Below are 21,553 nucleotides of genomic sequence, written 5' to 3' on the forward strand. Positions count from 1 at the left end.
GCTACAATACTTGTAATGATGGTCCTTCCCAGCTGTGCTGCAGGAGAGGGGAAGGGAGCAGCAGGCTGTAGTATTACCATAACACCCCCTCCCTCCCTCCGCTGTCCCAAGGGCCCATGTGGGGCTGCATGGGGATGTGGGGTAACTCTGTTGTGGAGGCGACTCAACTGGCTCTGGGTCCTGCAGGCTGTGTGGATGTGTGCGTGTGTGTGTGTGTGTGTGTGTGTGCATGTGTGTGTGTGAGACTGTGACAGGGCTGAACCTGCCTGTGGGCGATGTAATAAAAGCGCCACACACTGCTGGTAGTGATGGTGGCACTGCTGCTGTAGCTGCAGAGGAGGAGGGGATAAATATAAACCCGGCTCGCATCAAGGAGGAGACGGCCCTCCAGTCACAGCCTGACTTACATCCTAATAATTAGGCCCCTTTCCAATAAAACAGGGATTTGTGGCTATGCATCTATTTTTCTGTTTGTTACTGCAGGGAGAGAGATGCACGATTTGCTGCGGTCTCTGGATGAAGATGAGGCGTTGAGAAGAATTAATTTCAACAATCTTGAAAAGTGATCAGGGAGATTTGCAAAGCCCAATTTACCTTTTGATATTAAAACTTCAGTACAAAAGTTTTTGATTCATGGTACAATTCCTTGTGGCAATATCTGGAATTTATATCCATATGTTCATATATAGTGGTGATATTGCAAATTCTCCAGAAAAATGGTTTCTTAGAAAAAAATGATTGCACATTATAATAGCATAAAATGAAAATTACTTAAGCAGAATTCCTAGTCCACACACTCTTTCAAAGCATGTTTGCTCTGTCAGCGCACAATGCCAACATTTTACCCCCTATATAATCTGCCATTCCCTTAAACATACACATACACACACACACACACACACATTTGGTTTGTCTTGCTGTTGGTACTTCACTGTCTCTGATAGTGGCTAATCAATAGATGAGGCCTGCAGGTGGCCGTTACATGTTATCTTAAACCTCCTAATGTGCACTGGCTAATCTTTTTACTCTTACATTCTCTCTCCTCAACATTACCTCTTTCTCTGTTCTTTGTTTGCTTTAGTCACGCTGTCAAATACACTGTTAAATATCATGCATGATCACAGAAAAGTGGGTGATTGTCAAAATATATTATCGTATGTTTCAAACATTACAATTTCTGTGCAACCGCTTTCTAAGCATGGTCTTTATGAGCAATATTATTTCCTGAGCATATAACATACCAAAGTTCTTAGTTCAAAGTCTTAATTAATAATATCACATGTTATTTTCTCGTAATTAGATATCTAATTTTAATTTTGAGACCACATCATATTTGTCTTACATTGTTTTTTACATACATATTTGTCTCCCTTACAGGAAAAGTATTACTTCAAGCAAGGTTTTACACATTTTGTCCCATCTCTGGCTGCCCGGCTGTCAAGTCGTTCTATTTTTATCAATGACCTGGATGGGTGTTTGAGAAGGGAGAGTGTGTGTGAGAGAGAGAGAGAGAGAGAGAGAGAGAGAGAGAGAGAGAGAGAGAGAGAGAGAGAGAGAGGGAGAGATAGAGGGGGCTGGGGGTGTCGGGTGGCGGTCCAGGCAGGGGGTATTGGGCTAATTAAAGCAAGCATTTGTCAGAGATTAAGCCTTAAACAGAAAAGGTCATCTGAGCAACGGAGCGCACTGTTTCGCCGCTGTGCTCTTAGGGCAGTCTAAACCTTTCCAAGCTAAATGGTAAAAATGCTATTTGCCAGAGACGGGGGAGGGGATCCAGGTCCCACCCAGTACAAGTCTGACACCCGGGTCACTGGTTCTTCACTGTCCATTACACATGCTGGTCAAATCTGGTGATCTGTGTCATTTAGGGATGAAAAATAAGTGCTGGGACAAGATCAATAGATGCAGCCGTCTGAACCAGCTGTGATTAATTGACTGTCACCAATTAATGACCGGCCTGTTGCAAACCAATGCAATGGTGATCTCAGAGGGACAATGGGACCTTGTTGAATATGGGCATTTCTTTCACTTCAGTCTGTCATTGGTTATTCTTGGGTGTGTTTCACAGTAACAAATTCATGAACCGCTTCAGCAACAATTTGAAGATATGTTGCGGCAGACTGGAAAGTGTTTCTGACAGCATCGTGTGAGTCAGGTGCTCTTTGAAGTCATTTGTGAGATTGAGAGGAATATGGGCTTGAATGAAAGGTTGTACAGCAAACACATCCACAGTTTTTTTTGTGTATTCAGAAGATGGTTACTAAAAATATTTGTATGTCACACTATTTTCTTGTTTTTATATAGCGGGTGTTCCAAAAGTCGGTATACATTCAAAAGACTGTATACATTTTAATATATTTTCATTATACAGTAAAGAATTAGTGGAAACAGAGCAAAATGTATGTAAAACAATACTACACTTACTCCAATTGTCGTAATCAAACATATTATCATCATCTTTCTCTTACTGTACTTGAACTTATTAGACAAATTCTCATCGAATTGAATTTGGCATGAAAATAGATGAGAATCCATGGTAGCCTGCGAACCATTTAATATTGTGCTGAAAACAACCAAACAAATACTGGTGAAGCTTTCAAACTGGGATCAGTGTACAAGCTCATTTTGCATCCAATCAATTCTAATCATGTTAGATCTGGAGAAGATGTCCTGGTCTGCTTGGGCTTGAGATACGATGAAGAGCGGGACATGTTGGTTTAGATATGAGTAATGACTCTGGAGGGCCAAACTGTGGTGGAGATGTCGTTTGATAAATTTGTAGTGGAAATTATGCTAATACAACATCACTAGGCATCATTATTTCTAAATTAGATCACTTACCTGAAATAAGCGTTTGTAAAATAATGGACATTGCCATCTTCATTATAGACTTTAAATGGATGAATACGCTGTTGACTTTGGTCTCATCTAGAAGAAGGAAAGATTTTCATTTAACAAAATATATTCTCTGTTTTAGATACAAAAGTATATTTTTAAGTATAGTTCTATTTGATATCATTATGAAATGGTATTGTATTGAGCTACTATGATTCTAAGAAAAAACACCAAAAATGTGACAATAATTATGTTATTATTCTCAAAACCTCATTATGTTAAGAAGAGGCTTTGTTAGACTTTGAACTCAAGATTGGCTCAGTATTATATCGGATCACATTAACCTATAGCATCTTAGATCTCCAGTACAGCAAGCCCTAGACATATTGTACAGCACTCAAAGTTTTACCACAACTCCATTGTTTAAGATATACCAGGAAGTTTACTGGAAGAACAGCTATTTGTTTGCATGCTAATTTTAACCCAAACAGACAGCATGTTGCCTTATTTGCAAGTTGAATACATTTCTTTCCAAGTCCTTTTTTCATGGTTATATTTTGCTGTCACTGATTTTCCAAAAAAGCACACACAATTTTAAGTTTCACAGCTCAGATAAGTGACCCCCTGATTTGGATGACAGCTAGCTTATTGGATTCTGATGGGGAATCCAGTTGTCGTGTCCATCGAGCATAAACCAATCAGCCAACACATTTGCACTGGCAAATGTTGTCCTATCTGTCATCCATGTGCATGCTTGTGTTTGTACTGGAACACATGTGATATACAACTTTTCAATGCCTCGTTTTCCCCTTTGATGTGTTCTGGGTTAGCCAAAACTAGCCTGTGTGCACACACTTATATTGGCTTTGGCTGGTAAGACTGCTAGTTCACTTGTGATGAATAAAATGGTGCGTGGATTTGGGGTAAGACAAGGCCATCAAGTCGTCAGTTGAAGAGGGTAAACGCAGCGTAGCCTACATGTGTGAGCTTTTGGTAAGAGAGTGAAATGGAGCAGACAACAATGAAAAAAATACATAATGGTGATTGGCTTACACACAATGGCCAAAAATAGTGATATCCAATTTTGAGTCAACAATATCTCAATTCAATTCAGCATGCTCATGTTCTCAACCTCCCTCATTAAGCAATTTATTTGATTAATTCAGTGCCAGTAATATAGCCTAGTTGCCGATTCAGCAACTTACTTGATAAGTCGTTCACTCTCTGAACAAGTTATACAGGCAGGATTCACATGGAAGTCGACTGGAGTAGACCTACTTTGTTTATATACATAAAAGTTAGTGACTGATTAGGAGTTCCTGGAAAGGCATTATTTGTCAAATGCTGCTGTTGATTAAATATGTAGTCAGTTTATGTTCTAAAGTGACAGAAATCACTCACTTTAAAGACTCGTTCAATAAGAGGTGTTTTTTTGTTTGTTTGTGTAAAGCCACACTGATGAGTACTAGTACACAGTTCATAAATACAGTATGAGCAAGGTGCGAGCAAGGCTGTTGCCAATGCAGTCGAAAAGACTTCCGTGAATCGCATTTTTTAATCGCTTTTTAGGCCTTTTGACTTGCCGTAGTTGTGAGATACGGCGCGCGACGCCAACTGGTAACAGTGGGAAATTTGTACTTTCGCAAGAAAGTGTGTGTGTGTGCAGTAGTCCTCCAAGACATGGCTCACAACTTTCAAACCTCAACTCTTTCTCTCACTTTACCCATATCGTGCCAGATATGCCTCGGAAAGGTAACTGCCGTTCAAATTTATAAACACTAACGTCCGTCAGCAGTTAGCTTCAGACAAAGATGATGTGCTTCATACGATAAATAACTCCTAACGTTAACTGCCAGTCAGCTACATTACACTCAAGCTCTTCAGTTTGTAACAGAACGGGCAAGTAACTCGTGTAGCTAAGTAACTTTAATCGTGTTTTCGTGTCTAACGTTAGATAATGTACTTTATTGGAACAGTTAGCTCAAAATGTGCCAAAACAAGCTAAGTTTTCTTTCGGTACAGGTTCGGCAGCCGGTCATTTGTGCCAACTACCACGTGTTCTGTTCAACCTGCATGGAAATGTGGTTAAAGAAAGCCAGCCAGTGTCCCACCTGCAGAGTCCCTATCACGGCAGAAAACCCCTGCAGAGAAATCATTGGTGAGTAGCAGGCTACAATCAAATGCCAACAGAGACACAAACTGTCCTTAACACAGACAAAAGAAGAGAGGAGGGGGAAACTGAGACTTCAAGTGCGCCCAGCATCTCTGAGTCAGTTTGTCGTGATGACATCATGTCAGATAAGAAAGGACTTTTAAAGTTGCAGTCAGTTTAAATGTTTCTGTTTTTTCAATAGCCATTAGTCGTGAAGTTATGCTTTTGTCCTTGTTGACGACTCTTATTTTACAAAGAAATCAAACATGATGTTTGATTGGACTTTGCTGAGCAGATGTCAGACAAGCATCTAGTTTGCTTCCTGGATATCTTGTCTATTCCCTGTGTCTGATGCAGCTTCAGCGGGTGTTTTAAGAAAAATACACTGAATCATGACTGAAATGGACATGGTAGTTTACAATCCATCTGTCTGACAGCGGATGAGACAGCAGTTGATTTGTTGTGCACATGCTGAATGGAAATGTGCAATGGTGGTGTTGTGGTGAAATAAACACATTTTACTCTGAGATGAACTTTGAAACCATTTGAAATGTATTGCATGGGTACCAACTCAACCAACCAAACAACCTGTGTAAACAAGGACTAATAGTGAGGAGTGACATCCAGCTCCATTACAACAGTTATATTAGCTATATTAAACAGCTTTATTATTCTTAAGTGTTAGTAAACTGTCCATTATACCTGCACATTATTTACTTATTGTATTTCTAATAGTGATACCCATAGTCGCTTACGCCACTACATGCCTGTTAGTGTCATTTGTGGAGCTCTACAGTCAGGACAGATTTCTCTATCGATCCCAAACATTTGAGAAAATCCAGCTGCGCGTATAGAGCTGCAGGATACAGAGATACAATACCTATAAGTTTCTCAGGCAGCCACACTGGTGTTTTAGCTGAATTGGTAGAGCAGCAGACTTTCATGCGGGGGTCCTGGGTTCTAATCCCAGCGTTAGCAAATGATGACTCTTGACTTGAACCCAGTAAGTACAGAATGTTTACATTATTGACACGGCCAATTTAGGATTTTTGAGATATAAAGATACTAAGAAAATAGTTACGCCCCACACCAGAATTGATCTTTTGATAACATTGACTGATGTTGCACACAGTTAAGAATAGACCCGATTAGGCCTATTCATGAGTATCATTATTAGTGCCTGCACAATTTAAACAAGTACAGGCCTAGTTTAGGCTACCACTTTTCACAACCGCCCCAGTAAGGTAACGTGCACCAATCTGGTCACAGTTTATCACAAACATGCTTGTTTGTGATTGACATTGCAGTGTTTGGTTTGCTGTAAAACATAAGCTTGAATGTCATCACTCATTAAGTGCATGTGTTTTAGGTGTGAATAAAGCTAAGAGTAATTATCATGAGCAATCATAGTCAACAGAAAACTTCAATCATGGCATTCATGGTTTCAAGAAAATATGTGAACACATCCAAGTCAGTGCTTTGAACCATCAATTATATTCATATTTCTGCTTTTCCCCAGATTTCTCTGGGTGATGCACCAGATAGATGTATTAGGCAAAGATTTTTATTTTTGTAACTCTCCCTGGTAGGATGCCCCCAGACTCCCCTACAAGGGTTATGTCGTTGTGTCTTGGCTAAGCCTGATATTATACAATCCTAGTCAAGCCCCTGCATACGCAACAGACTAGACCTTCCTGTTGGAAGACAGAATTGTTGGTTGCTAACTGTTTTTTGTTGAAAGAGTAAAAGTAATAATATAATCCTTGATTTTAAGGTGAAAGACAAACTAATGCGTATTGTTAGTGTAGTTGATTAGTAGTTAATTCAGTCTCATTAAAATTTGGCCATGGACATTTGAAAAGGGGCAATGGAGAAGGCATGGAAAAGTTTTGGAATTTCATGAGTGAAAAGGGGTGGGAACCCTGTATGTATTTTGTTGTCTAGTCTGATTCTCTGTTTCTGTCTGGTCCATTTCTCTACTCTTGTATTTCTGTTACAGGAGGCACCAATGAGAGTGAGCACAGTGAGAGCCATTCTATGAAGAAATGTCTCCGAAAAACCAGAGGAGAACTGCTTCTGCGGGAGTATGAGGTATTGTTTCATCATACCATTATAAAAGTAGATTCAAGGGTATGTTTTCACTGCAAAAACAAGCAGGATGATTCTCTTGACATGATAAATTTTCAAACATGCTGTTTTGAAAGGCATAAACTGGCAGTGTGCAGGCCTATTGTGCAGTTTATTTTTTTTATTTTTTATTATTTTGCCACAGAAATGTCAACCTAGGCTATAGGATACTTTGGTGGTTTTCCATTTTAAGTGTGTGCCTGTGCCAACTTTGGTTTTGAGAATAACCGCTTAAGAGACAGAATTATTGACGGATAGATTGTTGGTTTGTTTTGGAACGTCAGCATGGTGGGAGAGGCAGAAGTACAGGAAAGTAAAGATTTGCTCATAACAGTACTACTTAATAGAAAAAAAGAAGAAACAGACTATACAGTAGAAATTAAATAAGACACTGACCTGGAAAACCTAGTCATCCCAACGCTATACCGGCTTTCTCCGCTTTATCTCTGTTTTGGCCTCTGATTAGCTAAACAACTGCGTTGAACTTTCTGTCCGTCAAAACAGATGGAAATCTGACGGAGAGGGACCTAAGACCTAAGATTTGATGTGAAGCAGCTGAAGTGCTGCATCTTGATAGTCCAAGTTCAGCAAATAGTGGAGGATGAGATGTTCAAAGATGCAGTCTCATCAGTCTGATCTTTTCACATTTATTGTCCCTCAAATGCAGTGTGTTATTATATGATGCCAACTCATTGGACTCAACTCAGCTGCCATCTCATTGGAGCCTGAATAGAGTATGGCAGATAGTACCAACCAAGGATTGATTATTTCAAATTACATGATAGCATTCAGCTATGTTTACCCCCAAAGAGAGGAAAACAACAATATCTTTTACAGTGGTAATGGTGGTGACATCCCCAACCCTGTGGTAAGCCTCCGTATACTGTGATGTGGCATTATTGCGGTTATTATTACAACCCTATTTCTCTGTTCCATCGTCTTCAGTGTGTTTCAGTTTCAGGTCATTTCTATCTCAACAGGATGAAATTGAAGGACTCCACAGAGAAAATGAGGAGCTGAAAACAAAAAACCAAACTCTGGAGTCACAACTGAAGACAGCCCTGGATCCCTGCAGCATTAATGCAGTGCAAACAGACGACAAAAGAGTTGACCCCAACGTCCTGGAAGAATGGACAAACAAGTTGAGAGCTGCCTCAGATGTTTGCAGTAAAATAAAGCAGGACATGGATAAGCTTAAGGAGGTATGCAACCTATAATACTCCAAAAACTGCACATTTTTTGATACTCTATTGATCCTTGAAGGAGAAATTTGCCTTTCTCTCCTCCACAGGGAGGTCAGAGCACAGGCTCAGCTACAGAGCCCCTAGAGCTGGTAAAGGATTAGTGTCTTGCTCAAGGGCACTTAAGCAGGGCAGATGCTTGCCATCAGGCGGGGATGAAGTGCAGTCTCCCTAATCACTACATTTACATTTGGGCCTTAAACCTCAATGTGTTGACGTATAAAAAGTTAATGCCCTGACGCTGAATAAATTGCAGTGGTAGTTATTTTGTAGAAACTAATGACATGGCCTGCTTTTAATGTCCATCAGTCCAACGAGAAAGAGCTATATTAAAGGATAAGGCTGGTGTTTTTAATGCATTGCTTACCGTCAGCAAATCCTATGAAAATAACAAAATCAACAATGCGTTTGCTCTACTCCCGTTACTTTCTGACTTCCCACGTACCGTTTTTAGCCGTCAAGTCATTGGCTCCAACTATAAGCTAAAAACCTTGAAATACAGCTCACAAAGACATAGTTTCAATTTTAAAAATCGCTAACTGTTACCACAAAAAGTCAGGCTGTTGTAGTTATTACCAAATCAAATTCAAATGGGAACAAATTCTTCATTACACCGGGGACTATTTTCAGTGCTACGGAACTACTTTCCTGAGATCGCAAACGTGTTTACAGCCAGCTTATTAAGTTGTTTGAGGAAAAAGTCGGCTGGCCCGGTGCATCGCGATAATGAAATATGCTGCCCAGAGCAACGGTGTGGCTCTTTGACGTGTTTTTAATCGTTTTTTTAATACAATGGAGTTCTATGGCTGCTGGGACATGGCTTCATTGGGCACCGGCTGCATGGACAAGACTTGTTGGCAAAACAAAATCATTGCTGATTTTGTTATTTTCATAGGATTTGTTGACGGTAAGCAATGCATTAAAAAACACCAGCCTTATCCTTTAAGACTAACGCACTATAACATACTAAAATTTAATCAGAGTAGAAATGTCAGAAGTGTTCATCCCGGTTCCTCATTTCATATTAATGAAATGGGTAAACACAATGATTAGTTTTCTTTTGTTTACCCAATTAAAATTGAGAAGAGGATTGAGTTGTTATTATTATTACACAAGCACTATAGGTTTGGTGGAAACACTCTTATCACAGTCACTTTTATGGATAGTAACACTAGGGTAAAGAAAAGCTTACTTCATATGAATATGATAACCTGTCTGTCTATATTCATATAAGTACTTTACATACATATTAGACTGGATTGATTTGGTTGAAAGGTAAGTTGATACCTGTGTGGAATGATTTGTTATGTGCTTAAACTGTTAACTTTCCCCCATCCTTAGGCAAATAAGACACTGCGGTCTCAAAACGTCGACCTTGTACAAGAGAATATGCGATTGAAAGCAGAGGTGGCGAGCAGATCTCCTCAGAAGTATGTGTCCTTCTTAATGTTCCGTCTCTGTGAAAATTACTTGGAGTCAACTCAAAGAACAAAATGCTATTGACCCTTTGTAGATTTTTGTTAAAGCAGCATACTGGCATTATAATTTTGTTTTCCCGTCTAAATTTAGTCTGTTTGCTTAAATGAGTCATGCTGTTTGTGTCATCTATTCATCTAATCTACATATTTGTATGCATTTTGCCCTGTCACTCCCAGTGACTCAAATACTTTTTGAAAATACATCTCAAACAGGATTGGCAGCTTTGGGTGCTTGAGCCCTGTTAAACTAGTGACCTATGAAACTATCATCATGTAACTGAATCATAACTGTATAATTCCAAAATACCAAAGATATTCATGAGGAACATGGGACAGCAGCACGGCAAGACTTGGTCTCAGTTTACCATTTTTTTTTTATTTTGGCTTCATCAGGCTATCGGTATCAAGCCTGCTCTGATGAAGGCTTGATGCCAAAACGCGTTAGCCAGATGAAACCAAAATCAAAAAATGTTAAGCCGAGACCAAGTCCTGCTGTTTTCGGATTTTTGGAGTGCCGATATCCCATGTTCCTCATGGCTTTCCTCATGTTTTAATGATAGCAGAACACCCAGCTAAAAGGGCTACAAGAGGGAGTGCACCTGCTGTACATTTGAACCAAAGATGTTCATGTTTTGAGGTTCATCAATGTCCCAAATTTCGGTGCCAAGGGAAAGATCATGGCTCATGGCTCATGGCAACTGGCAATCTGCAGGCTGCCAGTTGCCCATCTGATCTGACCCTGTTGATGGTGTGTATTAAGATTGGCTTTTAATCACTCGCATCACATAGAAAGAAATGGCAAAACTGACCCCATGTCAGCATTTCAGGGGCATTATTACGTATGTCCTATCATATTTTCCAAAACGATTTTCATGACAGTATTTGGCACATGCCTCAAGATTGTTGTCACAGATAGCTTGTACAGACAAAATTAAGTCTTCTGAGAGCATTTCAGATGCACTTTGGAGGCACTGGGAGCTATGAGGTAATTCAGTTTCAATTCAGTGATTCTGACAATGGAAATGGATGCAACTAAAGATGTCTGGTGTAGTTGTATGTCATCACTTACCGCTGAAGTTAGTAACGCCTAGCTGATTCTCTAGTCCTACCTTCCTCAGTCATTGCAGGATGGCCTCTAAATGTTTTATCCAGTCAAACCTTTAGAGATCACTTTCTAAATTTAATCTCCAAATAATGAAGTTAAAAACAAATGCCATCTTTCAACCTTCAGCCAGCTATGACACTATAAGTAAGTGGACATCAGGCCGGTATAGGAAGTTGGTAAAATATTTTTAAACCATAGGATAAAGAACTAATCAGCGTATTGGCCATCTAGAAGCAAAACTGTTTAAACACACACAAAAAATCATATCGCATGCATGTATCTCTAATTGATATGCAGGCTACTCCTCAATCAAACTGTTTATTTTTCCGTTTTGCTCAGTTCTTCATCCAAATAGTCTGCGAATCTTAGCTCCCCACTGCATGTAAAATAAATGCACATCTATTGATTTTTTTTTTATTTTTTTTATATATAAACTGCTTGTTGTAGTATGTTGGCATGGCCAATGATGGATGCATTAAAAATGGAGCGGCCTTATTGGTTATTGAGCCTAGTAATATTTAAATCGACATATTAAAGTCATATCATGTTAACAATGTTTTTTATTTCTCATGGTTGTATTTTCTTGTCCATTCAAATGGACTACCTTCTACTAGGGAAACTTGGTCAAGGACATGACAGATTTAAACAAAGATGTATTTTTATGTGTTTTACTGTATTTTTGTTGTGTGTTTTATGTTGTGTTTTCTGTCACACACTTGACCAAGCAAACACTAAAGCCCTGCCAGGATAATTATTTTTATCCTGGCCTTATTGATCCTTGAATTCTTTCAAGGATCAGTCACATTGTATTTCCTCAGTCACATCATATTTTCTCCATGAAACTTAGCCTGTGAAGTTAAAGACACTAAATGATCTGTCCGCAGGTTTGGCCGTTATACAGTGGCAGCACTGGAGGCAAAAATCCAGCAATATGAGCGTGATGTGGACCACCTGAAGAGGGCTTTGGAGCGCAGTGACCAGTACATTGAAGACCTGGAGTCTCGGGTCAGCGAGTGTGAGAGGAGACCTCCGGAAACGCAGGATGCATGTGGGGATAGCAAGGCTGGGTCAGAAACTGTCATGGAGCAACAGAGAATCAAAATGATGAAGAGAAGCTTGAGCGACACAGAGAGGGAGTCTATCTGCAGCAATCCAGAAGCAGAATGTCAAACACTCTCTGGCAATCACAGTTTGATCTTCACACCCTCTGCAGGACTTCCCGATCACAGAGAGTTTGGTGAGAAACTGACTGGGCAACAGAAAGATAAGGACTTGGAAAGCACCTCCTCCGCACACTTTTCGCCCTCCACTCCGTCCTCCGCCTTCCGTTCCCTGACTCTGAAAAGCCCCGGCATCCGTGAGAAGAAAGTTGCTTTTAAGCCCATGTCCTATCTGAGGAGGCTCAATTTTGAAGAGTTTCCTGGTCTTGGGAACAGTGGCAGTACTCCCTCCACCACAGAGAACCAATTCTCCAGCGTCTCTAAATTCCCCAGTGGCTTGCCGCCCGGCCCTGAGGTGAAGCCCTCAGAGTCCGACTTCTGGGGCGCTTGGCAGAGCTCCAAATCTAATGACCAGTCTGATCCAGGCGCGAGTAAAGAAACTTCACCAATGGGTAAAGGAGCCACGTCCCATAATCTCGTAGGTAACGAGCCTGATGGCTTCCAGATGTCCAGTGAGGCATCCATGGACGCAGCTTACCTCGACAAAATCTCAGAGTTGGACTCCATGATGCTGGACGGAGAGAGTTCCAGTAGCCGGGGCTCGCAGCTCTCCCTCGCTTCCTTGCCTCCCGCAGACTTGGATGTCACTCTCGTCCCAGAACCAAAAACCTGCTCCGATATCTCCACAGGCTGCAGTGGTAAAGGTGGAGCTGCGATGGAGGGTCGTTTGACTTCATGTGACGTCATGGATGGCACCTTGAAAGACACGGGGGAGGAAAGGGCTGCTAGACCGGCGGCAGGTACGGAGGATGACGCCCATGGGAGCGAAGGGCCGTCTCAAACTGATGAACTGTCTTTCGACTTGCTGTTTGATCAGTTGGAGTACAATAAGGATGGTTCCTCTGGCTTTCTCAGTCCAGCAGGCAAACACCATGATCACCATGTAAACCCTGCTTCCTCCTCCTCCTCCAAACCTGTGAACACAAGAGACAGACAAACACTGAATATCAGTCAGCCAACAAAGCGAAAGTCTCACAGTCCCTTTAACGCAAGCAGTCCCACTAAACTTTCAAAGCTCATGTGAAGGTTTTAAAAGCTTTCCGTTTGTGTTGCCTTCCTGTACCATGCACTATAACATATTTTGGTCTTTGTCACATATCTTTGGGAACATCAAATCCATACATTGTTGCAGATTTAACCCATAAATGCAATGCTTGGGGATTGATCTTGTCTTGACTTTTTGCTGACTGCTTGACATCATTATCTGCATTGAGGCAAAAGGTGACACTTCAGATGATAGTTTTTGTCTAGTCTACCTGTAGATCCTAGTAGCAACTAAATAGATTTTTAGTCTTTGCATAGAGCCAAACATTAAACTCTAAAAAAATCTGTTCTGTGCAAATCTTTCGCTGTAAGTTGTTTTTGTCATACCATAACGCATAACTTTTTCTATTGAAGCATTTTTATCAAACTTACTCTAAACTCACTTATACACGTGTGCCACCTAAAGCTATACAGTATAGGTATGGTCCTATTAGTATATAATATTACATACTCTTCTTGTGATGACATGCTCTATTGAAAACTATTGTGAACATGTATGTCATGAAAACCATAAGGATATAATTTTGAAAAGAAAATTACAATGTTGTTAGATGTATTTAGAAATAAAATGACAATACTCTGAGTAACAATGTTTGAAACTGTTGTTATTTTATGTTTACCAGTTTGTGTTTTTTAAATACTTTAGGCTACAGTGCCATGAACACATCTTTTAATACGGGATACATTGGCAATCAAAGTCTTAATTCTGTCGGTCTTAAAGCCGTTTGTGGTGAAACTGCCATATTTTTGTTTCAAGGATATTTTGAATTTTCAGTGAGGTTGGGATTTATCATCTAAAACGTGACATAATTCCTCAAGTAGCCTATTGGATTTTTTTCTTTTTTAAACCAGATTCCTCTCCTTTGATGCCACTGTCTCCCGATGCGTTGCATTCCTTTAAACGATAACAATTATTAATTTGCCACCATTATTAAAGAATGGTTATTATTGGTTAAGTGAAAGCATGGACTATTCACGCCGATAAATGCGTGTTGTATAGCAAAACACATTACAGAGACCTCACACGCGCACAGTAATTCCAGTGTAGCAGAGAGCACCTTATTTATTATGCAAATTTAACGATATCATGTATATTTCACATACCTCTAATCGCTGCATGAAATTTTAATTGGGTAACCGTTGTGGTTTGAATAAATGAAGTGTTAATTCATTGGGATTAATCAATTTAGGTAAAGACTGTGTACAAGGTTACGCTGGTGTATTAAATCAATTTGTTTAGTGCTCATCTGGCGATGATGGGCTTTAATGATAAGGCGGGGGTCTCATTACTTCCAAGGGTTAAGATGAGAAACGGGACGAATAAATGTAGGACAGTGGGCCAAGATCACAGCCTATTGGCAAAGAGTGTGTGCGTAGCCCAAATTTACAGTGCAAGTTACCAAGTATTGTAGTATGGTTTCCTGTGATGAAGTCAATAAAATGTTTCCCATGAATGGAAAGTAAGATTTTCATCATGCAGCGTTCAGTAAAAACATTTCTTTACTGTCTTTATGTTTTAGTCAAAATTTTTGCTGTTTTGGCATCAAATAAGCGTGATGATATGCCATGAAAACCAAAACATCATTATATTGAAAGCAAAGTGGCCTGTATTTTCTGTTTTTCCCCTAATGATTCTATTTGAAAACAACTCTACAAAAACGGTCTAAAATAAAAGCCTACTAAAAAGTAGAAGTAGGACCGCTTTAAACTGCTTGAAGTCAATGATTTAAGGCTTCCAAATGCAGGATAAGGCCTAAAGGCAGTGGGACCCGCGCAGTTTCGTGTCTGGGTGGAGTGCAGCGAGCCCTTAAAACGCAGGCGTCTAGTCTCCAGTCGTAACAGCCTGCCCTATGAGCAGTTTTTTTTTTTTTTTCATCTGACAGCCCGTTCACTGTTCTGGCAGTTTATGTCTCGCGAGAGCTTCCGAGCACGGGCTTGACGAGATCTGAGGCGCTCAGGTGTAAGAGCCTCTCTCATCCCCAGCAGTGGGAAACAGTAGACAGATAAGTGCGTCTGAGAGACTGCAGGCATCTCTGTGATCTCCGGGCTCAAGGCTGCACTCGGCGCAGCACACAGCGAACTACATTGCATCATTACTGGACAGGCAAAGGATCACTGTGTATCTATGACTATTTTTCCAGCTCTTGTAGCCGTTTCCCCCCCTTATTCCCGTGCACTTTAATTGGAGAAGCTCGCCAAGATGATGTCCATGAACAGCAAACAGCCGCACTTCGCCATGCATCCCTCCTTACCCGAGCACAAGTACACCACCCTGCATTCCAGCTCGGAAGCCATAAGGAGAGCCTGTCTACCAACTCCACAGGTAAATTATCCCCGAAAACTTCCGTCTTTGTCCTTTTTTTTTCCTGGTACCCAAGCTGAATGTAGCGCTGAATGCGGTATGTGCGTAATAACAAGGGGCGCTCCAAGGCACATTCAGCCAAGACGCACACTTAATGTTTTTTTCATGTATTCCACGGCAATCACTCGAATCGTCTGTGATCTTTTTGAAAGCATGCTCACGCAAAGCCTGGCTTTACTATTTTTGTATTAATTTTTATGACTTGAGGCTTCTGAAGGAATACTCCGGCTGTGTTATGTGTTGCCAAAAGTCCCGGCTGACAGATACATTTATTCATGTTTTTCTTTTTTTCTCCTGTCATCTTTCTTTCTTCTCCTTGCCTTTTCTTTTATCTTATTCCTTTGCACCCCTTCATTCTCCCCTCCTCTCCTTAATTTTCGCCCTTGCAGCTGCAGAGTAACATATTTGCGAGCCTGGATGAGACCCTGCTGGCCCGGGCTGAGGCTTTGGCGGCCGTGGACATCGCCGTGTCCCAGGGCAAGACGCACCCGTTCAAGCCCGACGCCACCTACCACACGATGAACACAGTGCCATGCTCGTCGAACTCCACCGTGCCACTGGCCCACCATCACCACCACCACCATCACCACCACCACCACCAGAACTTGGAGACGGACATCATGGACCACATCAGCTCGCCGCCTTTGGCCCTGATGGCCAGCGCGCACGACGGGACCGGCGGAGGCGGTGGCGTGGGTGGTGGAGGTGGCGGCGGCGGCGGGCTCATCTCCACCCCCTCAGCCCACTCTCACATGCACGGCTTGGGCCACCTCTCCCACCAGGCTATGGGCATGAACTCGCCTCTCACCCACCACGGGCTTTTACCTGGCCACCACGGAGGGAATCAATGCGGCCCGGGGCTCACTAACGCCGGACTCCCCTCCATCAATGACTCGGACACAGACCCAAGGGAGCTGGAGGCTTTCGCGGAGCGCTTCAAGCAGCGGAGGATCAAGCTGGGGGTAACCCAGGCGGACGTGGGCGGCGCTCTGGCTAATCTCAAAATCCCCGGCGTGGGATCACTGAGCCAAAGTACAATTTGTCGATTCGAGTCGTTAACTCTCTCCCATAACAACATGATTGCGCTCAAACCCATCCTCCAGGCCTGGTTGGAGGAGGCCGAGGGGGCCCAGAGGGAGAAAATGAGCAAACCGGACATTTTCAACGGAGGGGAAAAGAAACGCAAGAGGACCTCGATAGCGGCCCCAGAAAAGCGGTCTTTGGAGGCTTACTTCGCCGTACAGCCTCGGCCGTCGTCCGAGAAAATAGCAGCTATAGCTGAAAAGTTGGACCTGAAAAAAAACGTGGTGCGAGTGTGGTTTTGTAACCAAAGACAGAAGCAGAAGAGGTTGAAATTTTCCGCTGCTCACTGATGGGCAAAAAAAGAGTTGTGTGACTGAATCTGGGGACCAAGGGACATTAAGACACCATTTTCAGTCTTTTGTCTCCAACGATTTTAAACGTTGGTGCACAATGGGCTTTAGATACCCATTTTATGAGGCTTCATATATCTTGTTTATTTTCACGTTATCGGTGAATGTGAAGTATGCAAATAACAGATTACACAAATTTCGCTCAGTTGTTTCGAGGGAAAAGTATACCGACGTCGACATTGCCTTTTAAAACATGTGGAAAGAGGTAATTTGCTTGATTCTAGCGAGTTATTTTCTTCTAATAGGCCTATTATTTGAAGTATAGCCATTTACGAATTACCTCATTGATTGTTGAACTGTGTTTGGTTTGATTTTTTGTCGTTGTTGGTATAGAATTATTCATGAATCTGTTCATTTATTCATCTGTTTTTTTTCTTATTTGGAGGCTGCTGTAAAACTCAAATTTAGTTGCAAACTTTATGGCTATAAATCTAAAAATTTTAGGCCTGCATGAAATCCTAATCCACAGGCAGTAATTTAGCCTCTGAATGTGGAAATATAGGCTGTCACTTCTATAGATATATTTATTTTGAATTTGCACAATAAGCGGAGACCCTTTTAGGTTTATAGATTGGTTATGTCGAAATGGTTTTGTATATACAGACATCACTTTATCACTTCTCAGACTTCCTGAGTTTTGGAAATAAATTATAGGGCCTATCGACACTATTGGCTTTCACAACGAAAAGTTTTCAAGCAGATTTCGAGGCTTCTTTGAGGAAAAATGATGATCACAATGAAAAAAAGACACAATTTTCTTTCATGTATTTTAGTTTGCAGTGCAAACATTCTATGCATTGGAAAAGACTCACTCACATACAGTAGAGCTGTCTACTGATAGACCTTATTTTGTGGATGGTGTAAGTCACTGTTAAATGCCTGTTTTCACATTGAGATCACCACGTTGTTTGTCGTGTTGTTATACGGAAACGTTGTGTAAGTAATATTTTACTTTGTGCACAAGTATGTTTACAAACTGCGGCGACATGTGCATCATGGAAATGTCCCACTGTCTCCTTCCCTCTCTCACAACTTCTCCACTCTCCTCTGTTGTCCTCTTACTTTCATTGGTATTATTCATCCTGTAAGCCAAACTCAACAGGGAGGTGTGTTCCAGCAATCTTCTAATAAATTAAAGAAAGAAAACGATGCATTCCTGGTTGTGATTGGGCCCACACTGACCATGGTTATTAAGGTTTTAATCTACATGTTGGTCTAATGTGTTCACGTGTTAATACAACCATAAAAATTCGATACAAATGACGACTTGATTTTCATAGCTCTTAGTAGTAAATTTTTATTGTTTTAATGTCAAATGACCTGACATGTTTTTTTCCCTGGAATATTTACCATCGAGCAAGAAAAGGCAAGTAACGAAATACAACTTGAAAGTCCTCAGAGTTGATGCAAATCATGGCAAAAAAATAATTATAAATAAAAATAGGCCAAAGTAGGCAGCAGTAGCCCCAGATGTATCTTAATTTATAAACCATATCAAGTTTTAGGATAGATTGGATTAAACTATGTCACTCTGTCATACTGAGATTTAGTATAAAATGTATGCCAATTATTCTTCTTTCACTCAATAAGTTGCTATAGATATTTTTAATGAAAGATGGCTTGGATTGGAAGTGAGCTATGAGCAAACAATATCTTCTTGGTGTAGAAAACACAAAATAATAATAATAATACTAATACTAATAATAATAATAATAATAATAATAATAATTCAGATGTTATATGCAGGTGCTTGGGACCTCACTCCATCAATTCAAATTTATAAATTAAACAATTACCTGAGTAACTAACTTGTGAAGGCAGACTGTTAAGACAAATTACAGGAATGTTTCCAAATTTTGTTTTACTTACAAGAACAAGTTAATTGATCTAATTATGATAAGTAATGACGAATTATAGTATGAATGATACATTAACAATGTAGCTACATGTTGTATTTCAGTTGCCCAACATCTGTTTGAATGTTTGCACATGATGGATTTAACAATTGCAGCTAAATAAGTTCTGATTTGTATACTGAACTTGGATTTATATTTATGGTTAGCAGAGATTAGACATTTCTTTTTGCTCTTTTGAAGCCGGTCCAACAATAAACATTTGATGAAGTCTCACAGTAGTGTCAGATTAAATCAAAACCAACATTAAAGCCTTGACACCAAACACGAGGAGAGAAAAAAACACTTAAACCAGATTTTTTATTTATTCAAAATGACCACTGTGTGACCAAGCCAACCCTCCTCCAAATATTTCCACTATATTGGCGGATATTTTTTGGTGGGCTTCACTTTCCGCTGCGTTTAGAAAAACGAATTTTTAAATGCATGTGATGCAATATTAATCGCGCTTTGCTGATATAAAATGCAATATTTTCAGACAGCTACCGGGGTTTCAGGGGAAGCAGCCGGATGAAAGAAGCCACTGCTAAAGAGCAGAGAAAGCTGCTGCTTATTGCTTTTCTTTAGCTTTTGGCTACGGAGAGAGGAGTAAAGGATGCTTAACGTGAGTAAAAAAATATTTTCAGTCTAATGTTGGTCAGTATAGTTTTTTAACCAGTATTCTTTCATTGCTTAGTGAAGACCCACATGAACTTTATATTCATATATAACCTCTTTCAAGATCATAATCTTAATTTTTCAAGTAAATTCTGAATTTTTTCAAGGTTAAACTGTAGATTATGCCAATGAGTGTGGATGTAGAGTTTGTGCTATTCTTCACTCCACAGTTTCACTTTTTTATTCTTTATTAATAAAGTGTTTTTAAGTCTAATCCTGTCCGCCCCTCAGACAAATTCGTTTATATGGTTATCATCTAAAGATATTTATTTATTTAAATTCAGCCCCAATGAAACTTTCTCTCGCCTGTGTGAAAATCATAGGGTCATTTTTTCTTGTTTTGTCGCAGCACACTGATCCAGAAGAAATGTCTTGGATAGAAACCTTTATGCTTAATTGTAAGTGTAAGTGTGGTGTTTATTTTATCCATTTTAATTTGCTCGCGTTAGGTTATTCTTATCATCAGAAATGCGAAATTAATGATTTTATATTTCGTGTGGTAAATTCACTCAATTCAAGCAGCTCCTTGTTCAGCATAGTGTTTGCTCGTTCGTGTATGCATGTATGTATTTATGTGTGTGTGTGTGTGTGTATGTGTGTGTGTGTGTGTGTATGTATGTATGTATGTATGCGTGTATGTATGTATGTATTTATCTATTAATTATTCAGTCATTCATTCATCCATCCATCCATTTCCTATCTATCTATCCATCTATCTATCTATCTCATGTTATTTTTTACCTTCTTTATATATACTTTTTGTTATAATTATTTTTATGTATACTTATACATATTTATGTTATATTTTATTTTATTTTTTATATTTATGTTTTTTTGTTTTTTTTTTGTCCTGTTTCAAAGTTTCCCACCCAGCACTTCCTGCCTTCCCATCACCCCACTGCCTGGCGTTGAACACGCTTCTTCACGCGCGGCACCGCGCGCACCACACATGGCCATAATTTCAGCACCACGAACAGCTCCGTCGCAGGATTGAAGAGTAATGCATTATTGAAAGCCTATATCAAACAGCTCTGGGGTGCTGTCTCTCTGCACAGGGGCTCTGGATGAAGTCGGACTGTCTGCCTGCACAATAGCCTCTAATATGTTAATGGCCGTAGGGGATGCCTGAGGTACCGTCCCCAGCTGCCTCGCCTACCATATGTCAGCCCGTTACGACAGGGTCCGCTATTAATCAGGGGGATATTTCATCAGGAACTTCACCGATATCATAACCCTTAAAGTTCTATCAATAGTGGGCCACAGCACCGCCTGATCGCACGGATCGTTATTGGGCCTGAAAGGACCTTTCCCCTATATATTCATGTCTGGAGCATTGAAGTGACCCCCCCAACCTCCCTCCACCCACCCCACCCACTTACCCATCTATCCCATCCCGTCGCTTTTTTAGACCGTAATAAACTTGAGACATAAGCTGACGAGTTGAAAATCAACCTGGAATTTGATCACATCAATGAAAATGAGCGTAAAGCCCAAATAGCCTACTTTGTAAATAACTAGTAATAGTTGAATAACACATTTAACCTTGTTAAAAATGTTAAAAAATTATTATTATTATTGTATTATTATTATTGAATAACAAAGTTTATTCTCCTATCTCGCTATTTGTTTGCAGGATCGCATCCATCGCCTCCTCTCCTCCACCTTCGCCTCCTTGCCTAGGCCATGGCTTAATCACAACGCCTACCAAGGATCTCATAACTTAATTCCTTCAGGCTACTAGTCGGGGGAGTAATTAATCTATAGCGTGGATGTAAATAAAAGGAAATTGGATTCCTGACAGACGAGATGAGAGAGCCTCTGACACCACGGCGCCAAATAATGATTTCACCGCACGTTATGGAAACGCAGTCGCTTAGATTTACGAGCGCGCGACTTTTTACAATAGCTGTGAGCGAAGGGGAGAGGGCCTACCCTAATCGCAGCTGTTAGGCACCCAAGTTAAGATAGATTAGAGCATGATAATTACAG

At 40.5% G+C, this 21,553-nt stretch overlaps 2 protein-coding genes across 3 annotated transcripts; both read left to right on the plus strand.

Moving 5' to 3' along the window:
* Positions 1–4,500: 4,500 nt before the first annotated feature.
* Positions 4,501–13,577, plus strand: obi1 (ORC ubiquitin ligase 1). The gene is made up of 6 exons (XM_071515762.1): positions 4,501–4,584; positions 4,855–4,990; positions 6,984–7,075; positions 8,092–8,313; positions 9,694–9,782; positions 11,820–13,577. The coding sequence occupies exons 1-6, from the start codon at positions 4,513–4,515 to the stop codon at positions 13,177–13,179; spliced, it is 1,971 nt and encodes a 656-aa protein (XP_071371863.1). The 5' UTR covers positions 4,501–4,512; the 3' UTR covers positions 13,180–13,577.
* A 1,822-nt stretch (positions 13,578–15,399) lies between these two features.
* pou4f1 (POU class 4 homeobox 1) lies at positions 15,400–16,934 on the plus strand. Of its 2 annotated transcripts, none has more exons than XM_071515759.1 (2): positions 15,400–15,522; positions 15,951–16,934. In XM_071515759.1, the coding sequence occupies exons 1-2, from the start codon at positions 15,400–15,402 to the stop codon at positions 16,932–16,934; spliced, it is 1,107 nt and encodes a 368-aa protein (XP_071371860.1). The 2 variants fall into 2 exon arrangements, with proteins under 2 accessions (XP_071371860.1, XP_071371861.1); XM_071515760.1 differs by having other exon boundaries at positions 15,957–16,934.
* The last annotated feature ends 4,619 nt before the right edge of the window (positions 16,935–21,553 follow it).

The sequence above is a fragment of the Centroberyx affinis genome, unplaced genomic scaffold (assembly GCF_046629955.1).
Source record: "Centroberyx affinis isolate AG114_WGS23_722 - 3 ecotype Tasmania unplaced genomic scaffold, CSIRO-AGI_Caff_v1 ptg000367l_1, whole genome shotgun sequence".
NCBI lineage: Eukaryota > Metazoa > Chordata > Actinopteri > Beryciformes > Berycidae > Centroberyx > Centroberyx affinis.

Excerpts from the sequence above, each read along its gene's own strand:
- obi1 (XM_071515762.1), top strand. The coding sequence starts at position 4,513 with ATGGCTCACAACTTTCAAACCTCAACTCTTTCTCTCACTTTACCCATA. Across the intron at positions 4,585-4,854 it reads GCCAGATATGCCTCGGAAAG|GTTCGGCAGCCGGTCATTTG; the intron begins GTAACTGCCGTT and ends CTTTCGGTACAG. Across the intron at positions 9,783-11,819 it reads GCGAGCAGATCTCCTCAGAA|GTTTGGCCGTTATACAGTGG; the intron begins GTATGTGTCCTT and ends ATCTGTCCGCAG.
- pou4f1 (XM_071515759.1), top strand. The coding sequence starts at position 15,400 with ATGATGTCCATGAACAGCAAACAGCCGCACTTCGCCATGCATCCCTCC. Across the intron at positions 15,523-15,950 it reads CCTGTCTACCAACTCCACAG|CTGCAGAGTAACATATTTGC; the intron begins GTAAATTATCCC and ends TCGCCCTTGCAG.